Below are 19,057 nucleotides of genomic sequence, written 5' to 3'. Positions count from 1 at the left end.
AATAATATCTCTATTAAATAATCAATCAATCAATCAATCAATCAATCAATCAATCAATCAATCAATCAGTCTGTCTGTCTGTTGAGGTTACACGCCATTTTAAAATGCAAATGGCTGACTGTAAATAAGGAAAACAAAGTACTTATTTCGTTCAACTTAACGATTCTTTGTCTGCTGGACTAACTTACTAATACTGATATTAAAGTTTTTCTCAGTGGCTTTGGTGCGTTTCTCACAACACTTTTTACATTTGCAACAGTTAATGCATTTCTCGAAACAATAAGTACAAACTGCAAAACCTAGCTGATACCCTGTGAAAGCGTGTCACTTGATCAAAATGAATAGCTCTTTCCTAAAAAGCAAGTATTGATGACAATGAAAGTGTCAGTGTCATCAAGATAAAAAATCCTGACATAATTTTTTATTTTTTACAATATTAATTCATTATGAAAGTTTACTAGTGTTAATTAAAATTTTTCCAATGCAAAAAAAGTCAGATTTTCTGACACTTCCTGAAAATGCTCAAGACAGCACTATTTACTATTTGCACAACCATTTGAAAACTACAGTAAAGTTAGACATCACTGCATTTAGTGAGGTATGCGAGTACAAAACACTGAATATGTATGTTTCACATTTTTAAAAAGAAAGAATCAATACACCCTTATTTACAACAAACAGAAACTTCCTTTGGGTTGAGCTGTGCACAACTGTAAACAATATTGCAGTACATATTGGAACTGAGCCTACAACACACACAGGTCTGTAAATTACAGTTTTTCTCAGTCGCTTTGGTGCATTTCTCACTACACTATTTACATTTGCACAACAGGTAATGCATTTCTCAAAACAATTAGTCATTCGTGCACATCCTAGTGGCAGTTTCTCATTCTTTTCAACAAATTGCAAATGCTTTTGGACATGCATCAATTGCTTTCATACAACTCTCTGCTATTTATAACATTATCATTTGCTTATGTCATGCCAGTCAAAATTAACTAAACTTGTAATTGCTGAATAGTCATTCCATTAAAACTAATAGTCCTCATTTCATTACTTGAGTCATTACATACAAAAATGTTGAACTAGTTGTCAAAATCTGTCAAGCTAATTTTTTAAACAAATTTAAATCTTTATTTTCCTGAAAATGTCTTTAAAATTGAACAATTTGATGAATGATTTACAGACCTGTGTATGTTGTAGGCTCAGTTCCAATATGTACTGCAGTATTGTTTACAGTTGTGCGCAGCTCTACCTAAAGGAAGTTTATGTTTATTGTAAATAAGGGTGTGTTTATTCTTTTGCACAATGCTGGGAATAAATTAGAATTGCAAAGAGCAAATGCAGTAAAAATGTGAAACATACATATTCAGTGTCTTGTACTCAGATACCTCACTATATGCAGTGATGTCTAACTTTACTGTATTTTTCAAATGGCTGTATAAATAGTATACAGTGCTGTCTTGAGCATTTTCAGGAAGTGAAATCAGACTTTTTTTGCATTGAATAAATGTAGAGTAAACTGACATAATGAAAACATGACAAAGCCATTTGACTATCTTGTTTATAAACAATGGTGTCTGGACTTTTCATTTTGATGATACTGACACTTTAATTGACATGAATACTTGCTTTTAAGGAATGAACTATCCATTTTGAGCATGTGACGCACTTTTGCAGGTTATCAGCTAGGTTTTGCAGTTTTTACTAATTGTTTTGAGAAATGCATTAAATGTTGTGCAAGTTTTGACAACTATTCATTCATTCATTCATTTTTTTGTCGGCTTAGTCCCTTTATTAATCCGGGGTCGCCACCCACCCACACACCCACACACCCACACACCCACACACCCACACACACACACACACACACACACACACACACACACACACACACACACACACACACACACACACACACACACACACACACACACACACACACAACGGACAATTTAGCCTACCCAATTCACCTGTACCACATGTCTTTGGACTGTGGGGGAAACCGGAGCACCCGGAGGAAACCCACGTGAACACAGAACATGCGACCTTCTTGCTGTGAGGTGAACGTGCTACCCACTGCGCCACTGACAACTAGTTAAACATTTTTGTATGTAATGACTCAAGTAATGAAATGAGGACTATTAGTTTTATATGGGATGACTATTCAGCAATTACAAGTTTAGTTCATTTTGACTGACATGACATAAGCAAGTAAAGGTGTTATACAAGAGCAGAGAGTTGTATGAAAGCAGTTGATGCATGTTCAAAAGCATTTGCAATTTGTTGTAAAGAATGAGAAACCGCTATTATGATATGCACAAATGACTAATTGTTTTGAGAAATGCATTAACTGTTGTGCAAATGTAAATAGTGTTGTGAGAAATGCACCAAAGCGATTGAGAAAAACTGTAATTTTTCAAGCTTTCGCAAGTCAAAACGATGAGTTTATTTACTTAACAAAAGCAAGGCAATCAGTTTCTTGTAGTCAATCTATTACATTTGACACAGTAAACGAATAATGCTGCTAACAGAATCTTTAACTGAACTGTATTTAACATCAGATAAGATTAATAAATGTTGTGGAAGTAAATGCTTGAACAAACTAAAGAAAATATATACTGAAGAATTTGCATTTCATATTAATATAATAAAAGCTTTAATGTAGGTGCTACTGTACTAAAAATCTGATTGCCAAATAGACTTTTTTATTTTAGGAATCATAAAGAAGAGACTGAAATCAAGAGTGTTTGAACAACATTTAGTAAATAAGCAAATATTTGAGCAACAACACTTAAAATAGCATATTAAACATCTTACTCTATATTCTGATGTGTGCACGTACAGGTCCTCATGTAAACAAAACATTATTAAAATCATTTCTAAAAAAATATGGCTTTTCTTAATTTGTGAACCAAGAGCTCCAATTAGGAGAAGGTTTTAAACTGGCCAAACTTAAATGTTTTGAAACCATTGTAATACGGTAGTAGATTCATGCATTTTGATGAGTTTGGCAGTTCACAGTTTGGTTACATGACTTGACATTGTGGGATCCCAGCCATAGTGCCTCACCAGTGCATGCTAGGATTTCGTAAACTCTTTTAACCACATTTGAACACCGAACAAAAAAATCTTTAACTTGAGGCTTAGTTACAATTTATATTTCCAGATAGGTCTCAGGTGCATTATTGTTATCAAAATCTTTTGATTCACAGAATTTAAATAGAAAATGAATTGAAAAGAACATTCTCGTGTTACAATCATATTCAAGAATAAACTCAAATAACCTCATTTCTAAAACATAAACATACCATTTAGGCCATTTTTTAAAACAAACAAACAAAAATACATTAAAAAGTAAGATCACAACTGAAAATAAAAATGTTTGCATAGTGCTTAAGTTTAAAAAAAAAACTTCCACAGAGGTTGTACAGTATTTATGTGCACAAAATGTGCATACAAGGAATGACTTTCCATGAAGAGATGTTAGAAATGGGAATGTAGCCCACATGTTTCCCTAAGGTGCGGTCACATTTTCCAAATTTGCGCAAAATTTCACAGGCTAGAAGGTCCATTGTCAATATTGTAGTCAAGCAGCTTTTCTGTTGGGCAGCTTGAAACAAAACAACAAGTGTAATCTGCAATGTAAACTTCTTCACTCCCAATCGCATGGATCCTTGTTAACAACTTTGCCAAGCATCAGTGACCGCATCTTTACAGCAAAATTCACGAGGCAGAAAGTTCTTGAGTCAATGTTAGTGAAGCAGACAAGGCGTTTACAGTGTGATGCTGTACTACAGTATCTCTCAAAGAGGAGCTTGTGAGTTCCTCACATTTTTGATCTCCAGTTCTAGCTGTTTTATCCGGACATCCTTCTGATTCAGCAACTCCCTCATTTTTCGGATCTCCTCCTGCTGCTTATAAAACATCTGCCGTAGCTGTATGTAGAAAAATACTCACATTACAGTAACATATGAAACACGTCTGAATCAAGCAACACCTTAGGGCACATTTGCACCTTATAAAGAAATGTGTTTGTGTGGACAACAGTTAATACGCTTTTATTAAGGAGCTTGACTACTTTCAAGCACTTCCAGAAGTAAGGGAAACTCATTTGTATTGTTATGGTAGAGTAAGCTCTTGAATCAGCCACAAAACCTCCTCTTTGCTACTGAAATACTGTGGTTACAAATATCCCCACTCATCCAAAAAACCTTGAAGTAATACTGGGGGTTATTACAAGATCTTTTATGAAATATTTCCCAAGCAATGTTTAGCAGAGCAAGGAAATGTTTACATAATTTCTAATATATTTTTCTTCTGGAGAAAGTCTATTTCTTTCAGTTTGGCTGGTATCAATTAATTTCAGGTTCAATATTATTATTTATACACTTATTATTAGAATCTGCTAAGTTAATCTAATTAGCATAGTTAAGCCATAAAATGCACTTTAAGCTGAAATAAATAAAATAACTAGTGAAATAGTATTTATCAAGGCAAACACAAAATCAGAAAAGAACTATTAAAAGTATCATGTTTAAAAATGTGTTGAAAAAAATCTCTTTGTTAATCACATGTAAGAAATGGAAAAGACATGAAAACATCACAGGAGAACTAATCATTTTGTTTTCAACTCTATATAAACAAATTGGCCTCTTTATAAAAATAATTGCAAAACAGCATTGTGCTACAAGAAGTGAGGCTGTGCATTTGAATCTATGCTGTGCAGAAATACTGATGCTTAAAAATAAAGTACAGTTAGCCTAGTTTACAGTTTTAATTTTTCTTCTTTTTTAAATATTTCCCAAATGATGTTTAACAGAGCAAGGAAATTTTCATAGCATGTCTGATAATATTTCTTCTTCTGGAAAAAGTCTCATTTATTTTATTTCAGCTAAGATAAAAGCAGTTATTAATTTTTTAAACACCATTTTAAGGACAAAATCATCAGCCCCTTTAAGCAACATTTCTTTTCCATAGTCTACAGAACAAACCATCTGTATATAACATCTGTGTGTGTGTGTGTGTGTGTGTGTGTGTGTGTGTGTGTGTGTGTGTATATAAATATATATAAATATAACTGTATATATGAAGAGTTCAGATGCAAAAGCTGCTAAACGCCACTTTCTCCAAAAATGAGGTAACGACATAGAGTGAATGCTTTAGGCATGTAGTACATGTTCAATGAATATTTTTGCTTCAAATCATCTAAATTGCAGTGTCAGCACATTCAGAACAGTAACAGTTTGTTGGCAAAAGCCTCTAAACGCCTCTTGTCTTTGATAGCAAAAGCTGCTATATCCAACCAATCAGAAGGTACGAATTGAATTATATGTTTTCAATGTAGCAGTACGCTGATACGCCGGCTTTTATGAGGAGACTGTTTTATTCCGTTCTCGATTTAGATTTTAAAAGATGGAATTTAATGAACTGCATAAACCTGTCCGACAAATGAAAACCTCCCTTACTTCAAAACTCATTATAAGTGCATTATAAGAAAAAGAAAACACAATGTACAGTCGGCAGTGGATCCATGTTTTTTTTGCGCAATGAGGCTACTTTTAATAAGTCCGATTTAAATGGTTAAATGGCAACTCCATTTAGTCAAAGTGAGCACACTATACCTACACATAGTTCTGTCCAAACATCTTACAAAGATGATTTTGCATCATAGGTGCCCTTTAATGTGGATGATGGGTCAGTGTAAAGCTATTTTATATTTAGCAAAAGCTTACCTCATTCTCCGTTTTTGGTGGTGAGCAGTGTGGGGAATCTAGCTGTCCATTGCTGACATGGCTTGCAGAACTGCCGTTTTCTTCAGTGGATGGGAGTAATAATGTAGGGTGGGATTCTTTGCGTCCGTTTCCATCTTTGGTCTCTAGTCGCTGAATGAGCTGTGACAACCCAGGCTGACTGCGAGAATTGTGCATCTCTGTTGATTCCATTGGGCTTTTCTTCAAACCCAACTCCACATATGTGTCCACTTTACTTCCAGGCCTCAGTGACATCATCACAGGACCTAAAACAGGAGCAAAACTGAGTAACGAAGATAAACATCTCAGATTTAAGTTTTTGAACGCCCATAAAACATGGGCGCTGCTAGGGGTGGGAAGTTAGGATGATTGTAAGGGCTCACACCATTTTAGGACCCCCAGAGTTACTATAAGGAAGCCCAATCAACCGCCCCAAATCCTGGTTTTTTACTTTTGTCTGTGGGACTCCACCCCCTGCCACTCTTCACTTTCGTCTGTGAACGCCAATCCCCCCACTCCCCACTGCTCTTCACTTTCATCCGTGACAAAAATGTAGTAGGTACTACATTTGAATTGAGTAGACGACGTTAGAAAAGCACATTCTATATAGTATGAATGTGAGTAGTATGAAAGGAGTTCAGATGTACCACATCTGCCATTAGTCATTATTATGCGACTTGTGTGACCCGCGTCAGTTGCATCACTTCACTCCCATTCATGAATTCTCTTAAGTGGCATCAAGGGATAGCGTAGCTTTTATTGAATCCGCACTTCAGAATTTCTCTGGAAGCAGTAGGCCATCTGAGTACTTCACTCCTACTCTTTTTCGAATACTATTAATTTGGACATAGCACTCGGCTCGCATAATGTTATTAAAGTACTATATAGTATGGAAGTATGTGATTTCAGATGCATTTGGGTTTAACGTATGTTATTTGAAACATAGCTAGGTTCTTTACAGTCAGTATAAAATCTGTCCATTACAATAAAGTGTTAGCAGTTGTTAAGCAGACAGTGTAAGCAGCAACGTTACTTACAGTGATTGAAATTCTGTTATGATAACACTTGGAGGGATTAAGTAAGGTAATGAATACGCATGTATGGCAATGTTGATGTGTTTGAGCTTGGTGGCACAGATCTGCCATGCCACTGCTGCTTTGATTATTGGTACATAGCAAGCATGGAGACTCATAACTAAGCATTTACTGTCTAACAATAAAACCTACTGCTGCAGCAAATAGAACACAAGTATAACCTCTGTGGCAGATCTATGCACAAGTGGAGCTGGGGTGGAGGAGGAATTTGAAAAATGCACCTCAGATTGCTAATTCAAAAAAATTCTCCCCAAAAAAATTAAAATAGTTAAGGCTTTTGCAAAGTGATTGTAATGCAGTCTTTGGTGGGACAATAAAGTTGACATGGATATCTCTTCCAGCTGCCATTATTAGTCTCACACCATTTTTTCCTTTTCTGAAAGTCGTGATACCACTATGGTGGAGTTTTACTTTTGTTATTTGAGCTAATTAGAATACAAAAAATATTGTTTATTGTACTCTCCCATTCACTGCTTTATAAGTTTACCAAACAATGATGACTTCTGCTGTTAGAATACCAGAAATTTGAGGGAAAATAGACTTACATGACAGAATGTTTTATTATTTAAAGTGGAATATCAAAAAAAAAAAAAAGTATTATCAACTTTCTTTCTGCATTCAACCAGAAATAAGACCACATCATTCTCCGGGCAGCAGTTAACATGAGCATGAGATTGAGAAAGAAAAAAGTTCATATTGGTTGAAAGGTGAGTAAATTATGACAGAAAAAGGTGCTCCAACCTTTGTCTAGACCACTGATCCACTCATTTGCTGTCATGGCGGGCTTGTTTCCAGCTGTCATGGGGTAAATGTCCTCTTGATAGGACTCTGACTGTAGAGCAGATCACATAAAAACGTTTCATTATTCACATGAAAGACTGCAAGGTAAACACAGATTATCATTATTCTTTTCATCATATATATCTTCATGCACATGAAAAGAATCATACCCTTCGTGGAACGATCATGGAGAGAGGTTCTATGAGACTTTTGATTGTCACTAGCTTGTAGAATCTGAAGATTTCACAGGAACACACATCAAGTCCTCTCTTTGGCATGACACCTGGAAGACATTCAAAGACATGTTCTGACTAGAAAATGATCCCTATTGTGAAAAGCCAGAACGCTGGCTGTAGCTTTAGAAGATAATATTTTGTTATCTAATATTGATCTCTGTACAGTGCTGAGTGTAATTAGTTACAAATTAACTAGTTTCAGTAATTAAATTACTTTTACACACACATTTCTAATTCATTAACTGAAGCAGAGTAATGCATATTTTGAGGATTAAATATATTTTTCAACAAAAGAAGAACATTAATCATTTATAAAGACAATTTCATATAAATTAGAAAAAAATATTGAGAAATTACTTTATGACAATATAAGGTATGAGTTCAAAGAAGCAGAGTAATTGTATATCAATTTATTCAATATGTTATTCAGATATTTAGCAGAACAAGTAGGGTCCTTTTGTCTGATGATAGTGTATACGCAAAAAGACTTTTAATTTTCAGTAACTATTTAAGAGCTTCCGGTAAACAGTTACAAAATCGCAGGGTTTAAGATCTGTTTTCTTTACGAATCAATCATCTTCATTCCCTGATTGAAATACGATATAAAGTGCATTTCAGAATGTAAAAGAAGCACTGCATCAAATTCCATTGTTCCACGCCCTGTCTTTAAAATACAACCATTTATTTCAGCCCAGTATTTTCAATGGAGTTTCTGTGCTCGCTTGCTGCTCCTGATGGCGCTTGTGTTTAACTGGCTTTTCATCTTGTTTTAGGCTAGAACAACACATTGAATGCTTAAGTCTATTTAACTGATTATATTTAAAGTACATTACAATATTGATGATGTAAAACAAATGAAATTGAAAACAGCAAAATTAACCTTTAACTGGAAGTTTATTAGTAGGGGAAAAACACTTATATATGAACTTATTTATAAACTTGCATATACCCCATTGCACATATAAATGAAATAAATCAATGAAAACTTGAGAAATGTATGTCAAGTATTGGTGGGCCATTATCTGCGTTAACATGCTGTGTTAACATGCTGCGTTAACATGCTGCGTTATCTGCATTAACGAGAGACACTTTTTCGGGTGATAAAAAAATATTGCTGTTAATCTATTCTCAAAGTTAGGTTGAGAGCTGGATCGATTCTACGCAAACTATAATGACTTTCACCTTGATATTTTAGCATGGATGTATACCTGGTCAAACTCCACAGTAGGTGGAGAGAACCTGTGTGTATTTCTAATGTGAAATTACCACATCAAACATGATGTGCTAACATGTATGCAGTTCACTAGAGTGAGTCTGATTAATGTTAGCCACACATCTAACTATCAGGCACCTGTAGAGTTTATGCGTTCGAGTAAAAAAAAATACAAATAAAATGGACCAGATGCAAAATTTTAAAATGAATGACGGTGAATGAAAGTCAAACCGGTGAGCCTTCGGACAAAAAAGTGCCCTTCTGGATCTTTCACTTTCTTCAAAGACACTACTGACTGCACTTACACGGGCATCTGTAATCTAGTTATTTGCCTTAATAAACAATAATATAATTAAAGTGTTTATGTGAAGTGCTTTCATGTAAGAATTTCCTTTCATTTTGGGTGACTTTAACTGCAGTTCGGCAGTTTTTCTTTAACTCATGAACATTTCATTCATGCCCCCATGACAAACTGGGGTATTAGATGCAAATAAGGATTAAGGACTGGTGAGAGTGTTATGGAATTTATTAACGCACACCAAATGAAAAGAGAAAAACCTTCACATTTCGCAATGTGTGTGTGTGTGTGTGTGTGTGTGTGTGTGTGTGTGTGTGTGTGTGTGGACCTTAACTGACAGCCGCATGTGTGGATCTTTTCCAAAAATATGGCGAAAAGTCCTCGGGACGGTGATAGTTTGATTGCGGTGTTTACTTCAATAATGCCACTAATATCTGCATACTCCACATCTTAATTCCATTTCTGTTTAGTTCAGTTATGACTTTAGTCAGATTAAGGTGATCAAAAAAAATTGCTGTTTCAAGCTTATGTAGGCCTACAGTTCAAAATTCATGTTTAACTGAATTAAACAGTTAGTAAACATAAGCACGTCTTATTGAACATGGTTTATTTTCATCACCAATTATTATAGTAGAACAGTTTCTCAAACTGTTTGTGATGCATTTTGGAAACAGGAGATGAGCCCCAGGTCTAATGCATCACCTGGTTTGAGAAACCCATTCTCAAAGACTTAGTTTTAGTCAATATTTGGGTAGCACACATATTCTGAATGCTTTCGGCAGAATTCAAATGAGCCATTTTAATCTAGATTAATCTAGATTAATTCCAAGATTACAGTGAGATTAATCTAGATAAAAAAAATATCTATGCCCACCTACAATGTCAATATATAGAATGTATGAAATATGATATTCATTATACATTAATTTGAAACATTTTCTGTTTTAAACATAGGAAAATAAAGTTCCAGATGAATCAAATTTAAAGAATTGAAAATTTATTCATCCATACATTCATTCATTTTCTTTTCGACTTAGTCCCTTTTAATCTGGGGTCGCCACAGCAGAATGAACCACCAACTTATCCAGCACATGTTTTTCCCCTTCCAGCTGCAACCCATCTCTGGAAAACACTGCGGACAATTTAGCATACCCAATTCACCTGTACCGCATGTCTTTGGACTGTGGGGGAAACCATAGCACCCAGAGGAAACCCACGGGAACACGGGGAGAACATGCAAACTCCACACAGAAAAACCAACTGACCCAGCCAAGGCTTGAACCAGTGACCTTCTTGCTGTGAGGCTACAGCACTACCTACTGCGCCACCGCTTCACCAGAATTGAGAATTTAATGAAAAGTAATTTAAATACAATTGTAATTAGCAATTCCTTACTTTTTGCATTAACTTTCCCAGCACTGTCTCTGTACAAATGTCGATGGTTACGTTGTTTTTCTGATTAGCTCAGTAATGTGATAAAGATAAAACTAAACTGAAACTTGTATGATTCATAAACAAGATACATATTTATCTACAGTTACTGTGAGCATGTGCATGTTCCACCTTAATCTAAAACACACTACAGATCTCTTCTGACAGGTAAAGCATTTCAAGTATTCACTTGCCCAACCTGATAAGTGACAGAATTAAAAGTTGACATGTACTGCTTCTATGTGCAAGCGATTAAGTCACAATTTGGAAAAAGTATGTGCACATGTATACATGTATAGTACTCACCCATTCCCTTCTGTGGTAGATGAGACCTGTATTCAGCCAAATAGTGCACATACGGCTTCTCTGGACTGATTTCATAGTATCTGATATTTCCATCACCCTAAAGATTAAACAAGGACTATTAAATGATACATTACCGACCTGTGTCATCATTACAGCACTAAAAAAAGTAGTTGTCAGTCTGGTAATCCAGGTTTTATGTACTTACTTTTCCAGCTATGTAAAGCATGTGTGTGTCCGGGTCATAAAAAGGGAAGAGAACACCAGAGGAGCCGTCTAAATCCTCAGAATAAGATGGCTGAGAGAGATCCTCCTGCAGAACACATTCACGTACATGTCAGTTTGGGATTTTTACAGTTTTTGCAAAAGCAAAAAACTAGAACTGCACCTGCATTTCATCTCAAAGGAAGTCATTAAAGATAACTTATGTTGTGACACTAGAGGTAATTAACACTTTAGAGGGCATTCGCTGAAAAACTCCATGGAAAAAAATTGGAGTGTTACTGGGAGTTATTACAAGACATTTAAACTTTTACAAATTAAAAGAAAAGTAATATTTTATCAATGTTAATGAAGTTATCATCATATATGGTAACATTACTTTTCACTCATTTTCCTTTGGCTAAGTCTCTATTTCAGAGGTCGCCACAGCAAAATGAACCGACAACTATTCCAGCACATGTTTTACGCAGCAGATGTCCTTTCAGCCGCAACAAAGTACTGGAAAACACCCATACATACACATATATACACACACTTTGGCCTGTTTAGTTTTAATCAATTCACCTATAGCGCATGCCTTTGCACTTACTAGAGAAACCAGAGTATGGAGGAAACCCACTCCAACATGAGAACATGCAAACTCCACACAGAAATGCCAACAGGCCCAACCGGGACTCGAACCATTGACCTTTTTGCTATGAGGTGATAGTGTTAACCACTGAGCCACCATACACTGAGCCACTGTTATTACTTAAACACAAAAAAAAAATATTGCTGCCTTATTTTTTTAGTTCAATAAATTCTTAACTTATATCATTCAAACTGACAAAAATATTAAGTTAAACTCAGTGTAACTTCAAAAAATGTAGTTGAAACTTGATAAACATTTTAATATAATAAAAAAGTACTATAAAACATTTGTAGTCATGACTTTTTTGCCATATAATTTTTATGGTGCATCTAAAAAAAACTAGTTTTAGCTAAAAGCTTTAAAACTTACAGACTTCGAAACTTGTCCAATAACATACATTTTGTCAGATTTGATACGTTGCCATTTTATTTTTACAAAAGTTATTGTACACATTAAAGTAGTTCACTTACATTTAATATGCTTTCTGGAAATATAAAATATACGCTTTTGTAAATTTCATTTGATGCCAAAATAAGCCATGCATTTAAACGTTTAGTCAATTACTGTTTACACAGACTACTATTCAAAATTTGAGGGTCTATGAAAGAAGTTAACACTTTTATTTTTGTGCATTTTCAGAGCAAGTGTTGAATGAATGTATGTATAATTAATATGCAGCATTTCTGATTAAAAAATGCAAAAATAATCAAATCAGCTCTAAAAGCAGAACATGGAAAAATATATTTGCAATTTAGGATTACATTTCTGATTATTGATATTTTTGTATTTGATGTTGGATTTGATTTAGTGGGTAACACTACTGCCACAACTGAATTTATTTTAATGAATGAAAAACTGTCCTTAAAAACTAGACATAATGTATCTTTTTACACACGTTTGCTTTCATAGTAGGCAAATTGAGTCTATTTTGAGCAACACTCACTTGATCCCAAAGTGCAATCTGGCGATGGTTCCAGCGTGAGTTTCCCGTGGAGAGGAGCATTTTCAAATTTCCAAGAAATAGCACTTTACTGGCTTTGTGTGATTTGCAGTTAGTCTCCTGAAATCACACATGACAATTGAGTGAAATGTAAAAATAAATGTACATCTTTCTCTTTCACAAACAGATACAGAGTGGAAAACCTAAGGACGACCTCGACAAAATTTAAAACCATTCTTTTCTGGGTGACAGATGAGTCAGGCTGACCTGGCTTTTTAAAGGTGTTAGTTTTGGAAGTGTGCTGTCAGAGGAGCTGACCAGGGGAAATGCATTTCTGTGCAAGTGCACATATGTGGTGTGTCCAAAACGACACACTTGTTCACTCATTTACTGGCCCCTACATAGTGTATGGCAGCTGAGTGAACTAGAACAGGAAAGAGGGATAGAAAATGATTGAATTTGGACAGTGTGAAGCAGAGAGCATTTCAACTGCCAAACTTTAATATATCCTGTTTGGCTTTAATTGAATGTGACTGCTTATATATCACATTTATTGATATTTTTGATTAAAAAGAAAGAAAGAGAGAGGTTAAAGTTTACTGCCATATCGGATTCAACTGCTTTTTAATGGCAAAAATATTTGCAGACAGTTTATGAATAACACCTTTTTTATAATATGGTTATAACAATGAAAAGACAAACTTTTTTTAAGGTCTACTTTGGTAAAAAATAAATAAATAAATAAAATAAACAACAAAGTCTACGGGATTCACATTTAAAAACAATTCCTTCAAAGTCTCTCCAGATAAAGACCTTGCCTATTAACATTAAATATAGGACATTGCTAAATTATGGTTTAATAAAAGATAACAAAAAATTATGATAACTATTATTATTTACTTTTACTCATGCATTAAATTTGAACTGCTTTCATATTTATTTGCTCATAAGAAATTTGAATACAACATAGTACATAAATACAAGATAAAATAGTACTTTATTAAAATAATGTAATGTACATTTCTATAGCGCATTTATTTACTTTACAAGTGGAAGGGGGTTCCCTCTACTTCATGTGCAAAATCCACCTGGCTGATTACATGGCAGCCACAGGACAACACACAGCACACACATTCAGTGGATGGGGATGATTGAGAGGCCATGATGGGTAAGGGCCACATTAATTTAATCAGGACACCGGGGTTACACCCCCACTTTTTACGAGAAGTGCCATGGGGTGTTTAATGACTACAGAGAGTCAGACCCTCAGTTAATGGCTCATTTGAAAGAGTGAAAAGTGCTCTCTGACAGTATAGTGTATCCATCACTATACTGGGGTATTAGAACCCAGCACCTCCTGCTGGCCTCACTAACAGCACTTTCAACAGCAACATAGTTTTCCCAAGTGGTCTCCCATCCAGGTACTAACCAGGCTCTGGCCTGCTTAGCTTCAGTGGGCTGCAGGGTGATTTGTCTGTGGCTAGTGTGTGAAAATAATTTTTTTTATTATTTTCTCTAGGTTTCAGTGTCCTCAGGCGACTCTTGAGGTAATCCTGGGTTACATTATTAAATGAAATTCGCCACCTCCAGTGTTCATGTCAGCTGTTTCTTCACTTCTGCAGGATTTTGGGAAAGGGCACTTCAACAAGTGCACAAAGGATGTGCAATCAAAATCAGTGCACAGAGTGGAGAGTGGGTAAAAGGAAGTACACAAATATAGAGAATGAAGTTGTTCACTCAAAATTAACTGCAAAATGTAGAGAATATTTTTTTACATGGCAGCTCGTAGACCTTGGAATGAGCTTCTGCTGTCCTAGGGTCAATTCAAAGAATGTTCAAAACACAGTTATTCACTTTACTTTATTTAATCATGTGTTGTAAATTGTAAGAATTTGAGCTTTGTATTTTGTGTGTGTTCTGTTTACGTCCAGCACTTTGGTGACAATTTTGGTTTTCGAAAGTGATTTAGAAATTAAGTTGAGTTGAGAATTCAGCCACCACTACAAAACAGCAGACTCTTGAAAGCGGTTTCAAACGCAGCTATACTTTAAGGCACCTTAATAATTAAAGGGTTAGTTCAACCAAAAATGAAAATACTGTTATTAGTTATTCACCCTCGTGTGGTTTCAACCCTCTGAGACTTTTGATCAGAAATTAAGAAATTATAGATGAAATCCTAGAGCTCTCAGACTCTTTATAGACATCAACGATTCAGAGAAGTCTCAAAAACATTCAAAAAAATTCCACGTGACTTCAGTGATTCAGCTATAATCAGATGAGGCTCTAAAAACACTTTTGTGATCCTTATCAGGTCATCAGTGTGTACATTGTACTACGCACTACAGGCAGTTCAACATTTTGCCATCAGAGACTAGTTCCACTTGGAAAGGTTCATCCCTGTGTCCTAATCCTTTTGGAGAGTCCTTCTGAAGGAATTAGGAATGAGTAGGGATGCAGTGACACCAACAAATTCCTGACTCAATGGATCATGGTGTCCATCAGTTCTATACTTCTAAATCCTTCATTCCAAAGGCTCATTTGAAGTGGCCATTTTAAAGCCAATTTGACATTTCAATATGCTGACTGTGATTGTTTTCACCTGAAGTGTCTATGCCGTTTGGAACACACTGAGCAGCATAACATTCCTGTAGTATTGCCTGTAGTGAACATGCACCCTGATCTGATATGGAAGACAAAGTTGTTCCTATAGGGTTTTTGGCACACAAATGAGTTCTTGCAACTTCATATAATTACAGTTGAATCACTGAAGTCACATGGAATGTTCTGACAAAGTTTTTGGTTCCTTTTCTATACTCTGAACATTTTGATACTGCTGCAGTCTATGGAGGATGAGGGAGTTCTTTTATATATCTTTATTTATGTTCCAATGATGATCAAAGGTGTCGAGGGATCGGAAGGACATAAGGGTGAATAATTGATGACATCATTTTAATTTTTGGGTGAACTAACCATTTAAGCAAAGCATGAATTAGTGATAAACCTGGTAAAAATTGTATGAAAAAGAATAAGCTGTAAAGAACATCTTTTAAGCCACACACCTGTAAAATGGTGCCAGTACGTGGGTCAATCACCCGGATTTTCTTGTCCTTGCAGGAAGTAGCAAGTTTGCTGCCATCTGTGTTGAAGGACATGGACAGAACCACATCTGAATGAACACTGATGGAGCGCACAGGGTTCTTAATCACCTGTTCAGGAACATCCAGCTTCCACACCATAACCTACACATGAGCACACAAACAAACACATTTACGGTAAATTAAACTGTAAAATATCTGACTTTTAATACATGCACACTCATGTTTAATTGTTTGGATATCAGTCAAGTTATTTAGCATTTTCAAAAAATGAAATTCACAACATTCTATGCAATCAGCAATTCCAGAAATGTAGAGACAAACCTATATGCAAGTCATAAAGCGTTAAAATGTGTAATAGGAAACAAAAGATATCCATCTGTTGGAAAGAATAATTACAGACTAACAAAAATTGTTTCATTAGAGTAAGACTGACTCAAGATGTAATGTGGACATATTACACAGTATATTTACATGTTTGCTAATGCAGTTATAATAAATTTATATGCAAAAGGTTAGCTTGTTATTTAAAATATATATTTTTGTCCTTTTTTGTAAGATAACAAAAGAGGAAAACTTATAAACAGAATACATTTTTTAAACAGTTTCTTTTTAGAATGCATATGGAAAATGAGTTTCAATAATAGTAACACAAAGTGTCTCACATCTGCTTTCCACCATTTTCCCAACTCACAAGCATCAAGCAGCATTACAGGCTGTTTTGTAGAGCTAAAAATAACTGAAAGCAAATGACACCAGAAGCCAGACACATTAAATTTACAAATGGCTGCACTCGTTAATGCATGAAAAATAAGGTAGATATATATCAGCAATTTAGGAATGCTGCTCCTCTAGCTATAATCATTTATTTAGGAGATCTTTTTCTTTAAATATTAACAAGGTCGCTGCAGACTTTTGGATCAGTTTAATTGAAGTATACCACTATCTCATCTGCAGTAAAGTAAAGGAAAAACATTTAACAAAATGGTAACTTCTAATGGTATGCAGTTGAAGTCAGAATTATTAGGCCCCCTTTGAATTTTTTTTCTTTTTTAAATATTTCCCAAATGATGTTTGACAGAGCAAAACAAATTTTCACAGTATGTCTGATAATACTTTTTCTTCAAGAGAAATTCTTAATTGTTTTATTTCGGCTAATATAAAAGTAGCTTTTAATTTATTAAAATCCATTTTAGGGACAAAATTATTAGCCCCTTTAAGCTATATTTTTTTCGATAGTCTACTACAGAACAAACCATTATTATGCAATGATTTGCCTAATTACCCTAACCTGCCTAGTTAACCTTATTAACCTAGTTAAGCTTTTAAATATCACTTTAAGCTGTATAAGTGTCTTAAAAATATATCTAGTAAAATATTATTTACTGTCATCAAGGCAAAGTTAAAATAAATCAGCTATTAGCGATGAGTTATTAAAACTATTATGATTAGAAATGTAAACAGAAATGTAAAGAAATGTAAACTCTAATTAAGGAAAAAATAAACAAGGGGTCTAATAATTCAGGGGGGCTAATAATTCTGACTTCAACTGTATTAGAATTTTAGACCCTTATTATAATACTAATACATGCGGGATAATCTGTAAATGTAATTATTGTTATAATTATTATATTAAATTATCTTATTATTATATTAAAACCACAATGAATTTACAAAACTAATATTGATATATATTGATGTTTTGTGTTTCAAACATTTAACTACACAAAGTAAATTTTTCTGTTATTTTGCTCAAAGATCAGCATTGTGCATCATGTCACATATTCATATCATTACAAGGACTTATTTGTAATTTGATAATAATCACACTAAATCCTACGGCATTATCACCGTTGCATAGGAATTACTTAAAAACTTGTCAACATAATTTTTTCTCCTATTTTGTGCTTACAGGCGATGGCAACAAAGGTTAATTTATTTTTACATTTTTAAATTAGATCTTTATTTTGATTCTATTTTTAAGTTTGCTATAAATTTCAGTTTAGTTGTGGTTTTGTTAGTTTTTGTTTAGGTTTTATTTTGTAAACACATTTCTATTTAGTTTTCATATATTTAGTTTCTGTAATTGTAGAATACATTAATAAATTAACAGTTAAAAGAACATGTCCAGCAAAGTTTAATGTTTGGACAGTTTACATGATCTCTTCTGCAAACCTCTTAGTAATGAATATAAAATAATTAATACTAAACCAAACACCAATACATAAATACAAATGCCACTTAAAATAATCAAATAAAAGCAAACTTTGTATTATAAAGAAATGATGAACCTCTTCATGCTAAAGATCACATATTTAGTTAAGCTTGCCTAGTTTACATTTTGGCAGATGAAGAATAGACAGGGCACATGTACTATTTACTGAGATGTTTGTGTATTGATGAGTTTGACTTTGTCTTTTGGTTGTAAAAGCGCCATCTACATGTATGTCTATAAACAGCCACATGTCAGAATGAAACAATTAACTTTTTTGCTAAATGTTATTTCATGTTTTTCAGTGACTATTGTTTGTTTTAGCTGTAATATTTTTTTGCCAAAATAAATAAAATATTCACAATAAATGTATTGTGAATATTTTATTTATTTTGTCAAAAAAATATGTTTTTGAACGATAGATTTAGTCTTAGTTTTAGCTTTCATTTAGCTGCTAAAACAAACTTGCAATGGAGAGTTTTCATTTTAAGCCCTGAATACAACTATTTCAGCTCTGAAGGGAAAGTTTCTACCTTACAAAATTGCTTACAACAAGCAGAGTTATACATGATACAACTTGTGGTGGTGTTCGCTGAGATGTTAGCACTGTGAATACTTGAAATGTCTACCAGAGGGCCAGTTTACTGAAATCTTGTCTACCTTCATTCCATGACTAATTGTAAGTATAGCTGAAGTACCTGATAGTCATAGCCGGTGCTGAAAATGATGTTGTTGGCAGTGGGATGCCACTCAATGAGGCCTACACGTCGAGAATGACCCTGCAGCTCTTTCCAAGGCACTGTGATGGTCTTCAAAACACCATGTTCAGGGATTTCCCAGATTTTCACC

At 34.5% G+C, this 19,057-nt stretch overlaps 1 protein-coding gene across 3 annotated transcripts in view; it reads right to left on the bottom strand.

Moving 5' to 3' along the window:
* Nucleotides 1–2,746: 2,746 nt before the first annotated feature.
* coro2aa (coronin 2Aa) overlaps nucleotides 2,747–19,057 on the bottom strand; it is a 50,047-nt gene continuing 33,736 nt past the window's right edge. For 2 of the 3 annotated variants that reach the window (XM_087235206.1, XM_087235207.1), the window contains exons 4-12: nucleotides 18,907–19,056; nucleotides 15,961–16,140; nucleotides 12,905–13,021; nucleotides 11,317–11,421; nucleotides 11,112–11,208; nucleotides 7,798–7,910; nucleotides 7,589–7,679; nucleotides 5,736–6,019; nucleotides 2,748–3,938 (exon numbers count right to left, since the gene is read on the bottom strand). In XM_087235206.1, coding sequence (XP_087091332.1) covers nucleotides 3,807–3,938; nucleotides 5,736–6,019; nucleotides 7,589–7,679; nucleotides 7,798–7,910; nucleotides 11,112–11,208; nucleotides 11,317–11,421; nucleotides 12,905–13,021; nucleotides 15,961–16,140; nucleotides 18,907–19,056 — 1,269 coding nt within the window. In that variant the 3' untranslated portion in view covers nucleotides 2,748–3,806. 3 annotated transcript variants of the gene reach the window in all.

Source organism: Danio rerio, chromosome 1 (assembly GCF_052040795.2).
Source record: "Danio rerio strain M-AB ecotype USA chromosome 1, GRCz13ab, whole genome shotgun sequence".
In the NCBI taxonomy this organism is placed as follows: Eukaryota; Metazoa; Chordata; class Actinopteri; order Cypriniformes; family Danionidae; genus Danio; species Danio rerio.
This window is presented reverse-complemented; position numbering and strand designations above follow the sequence as displayed.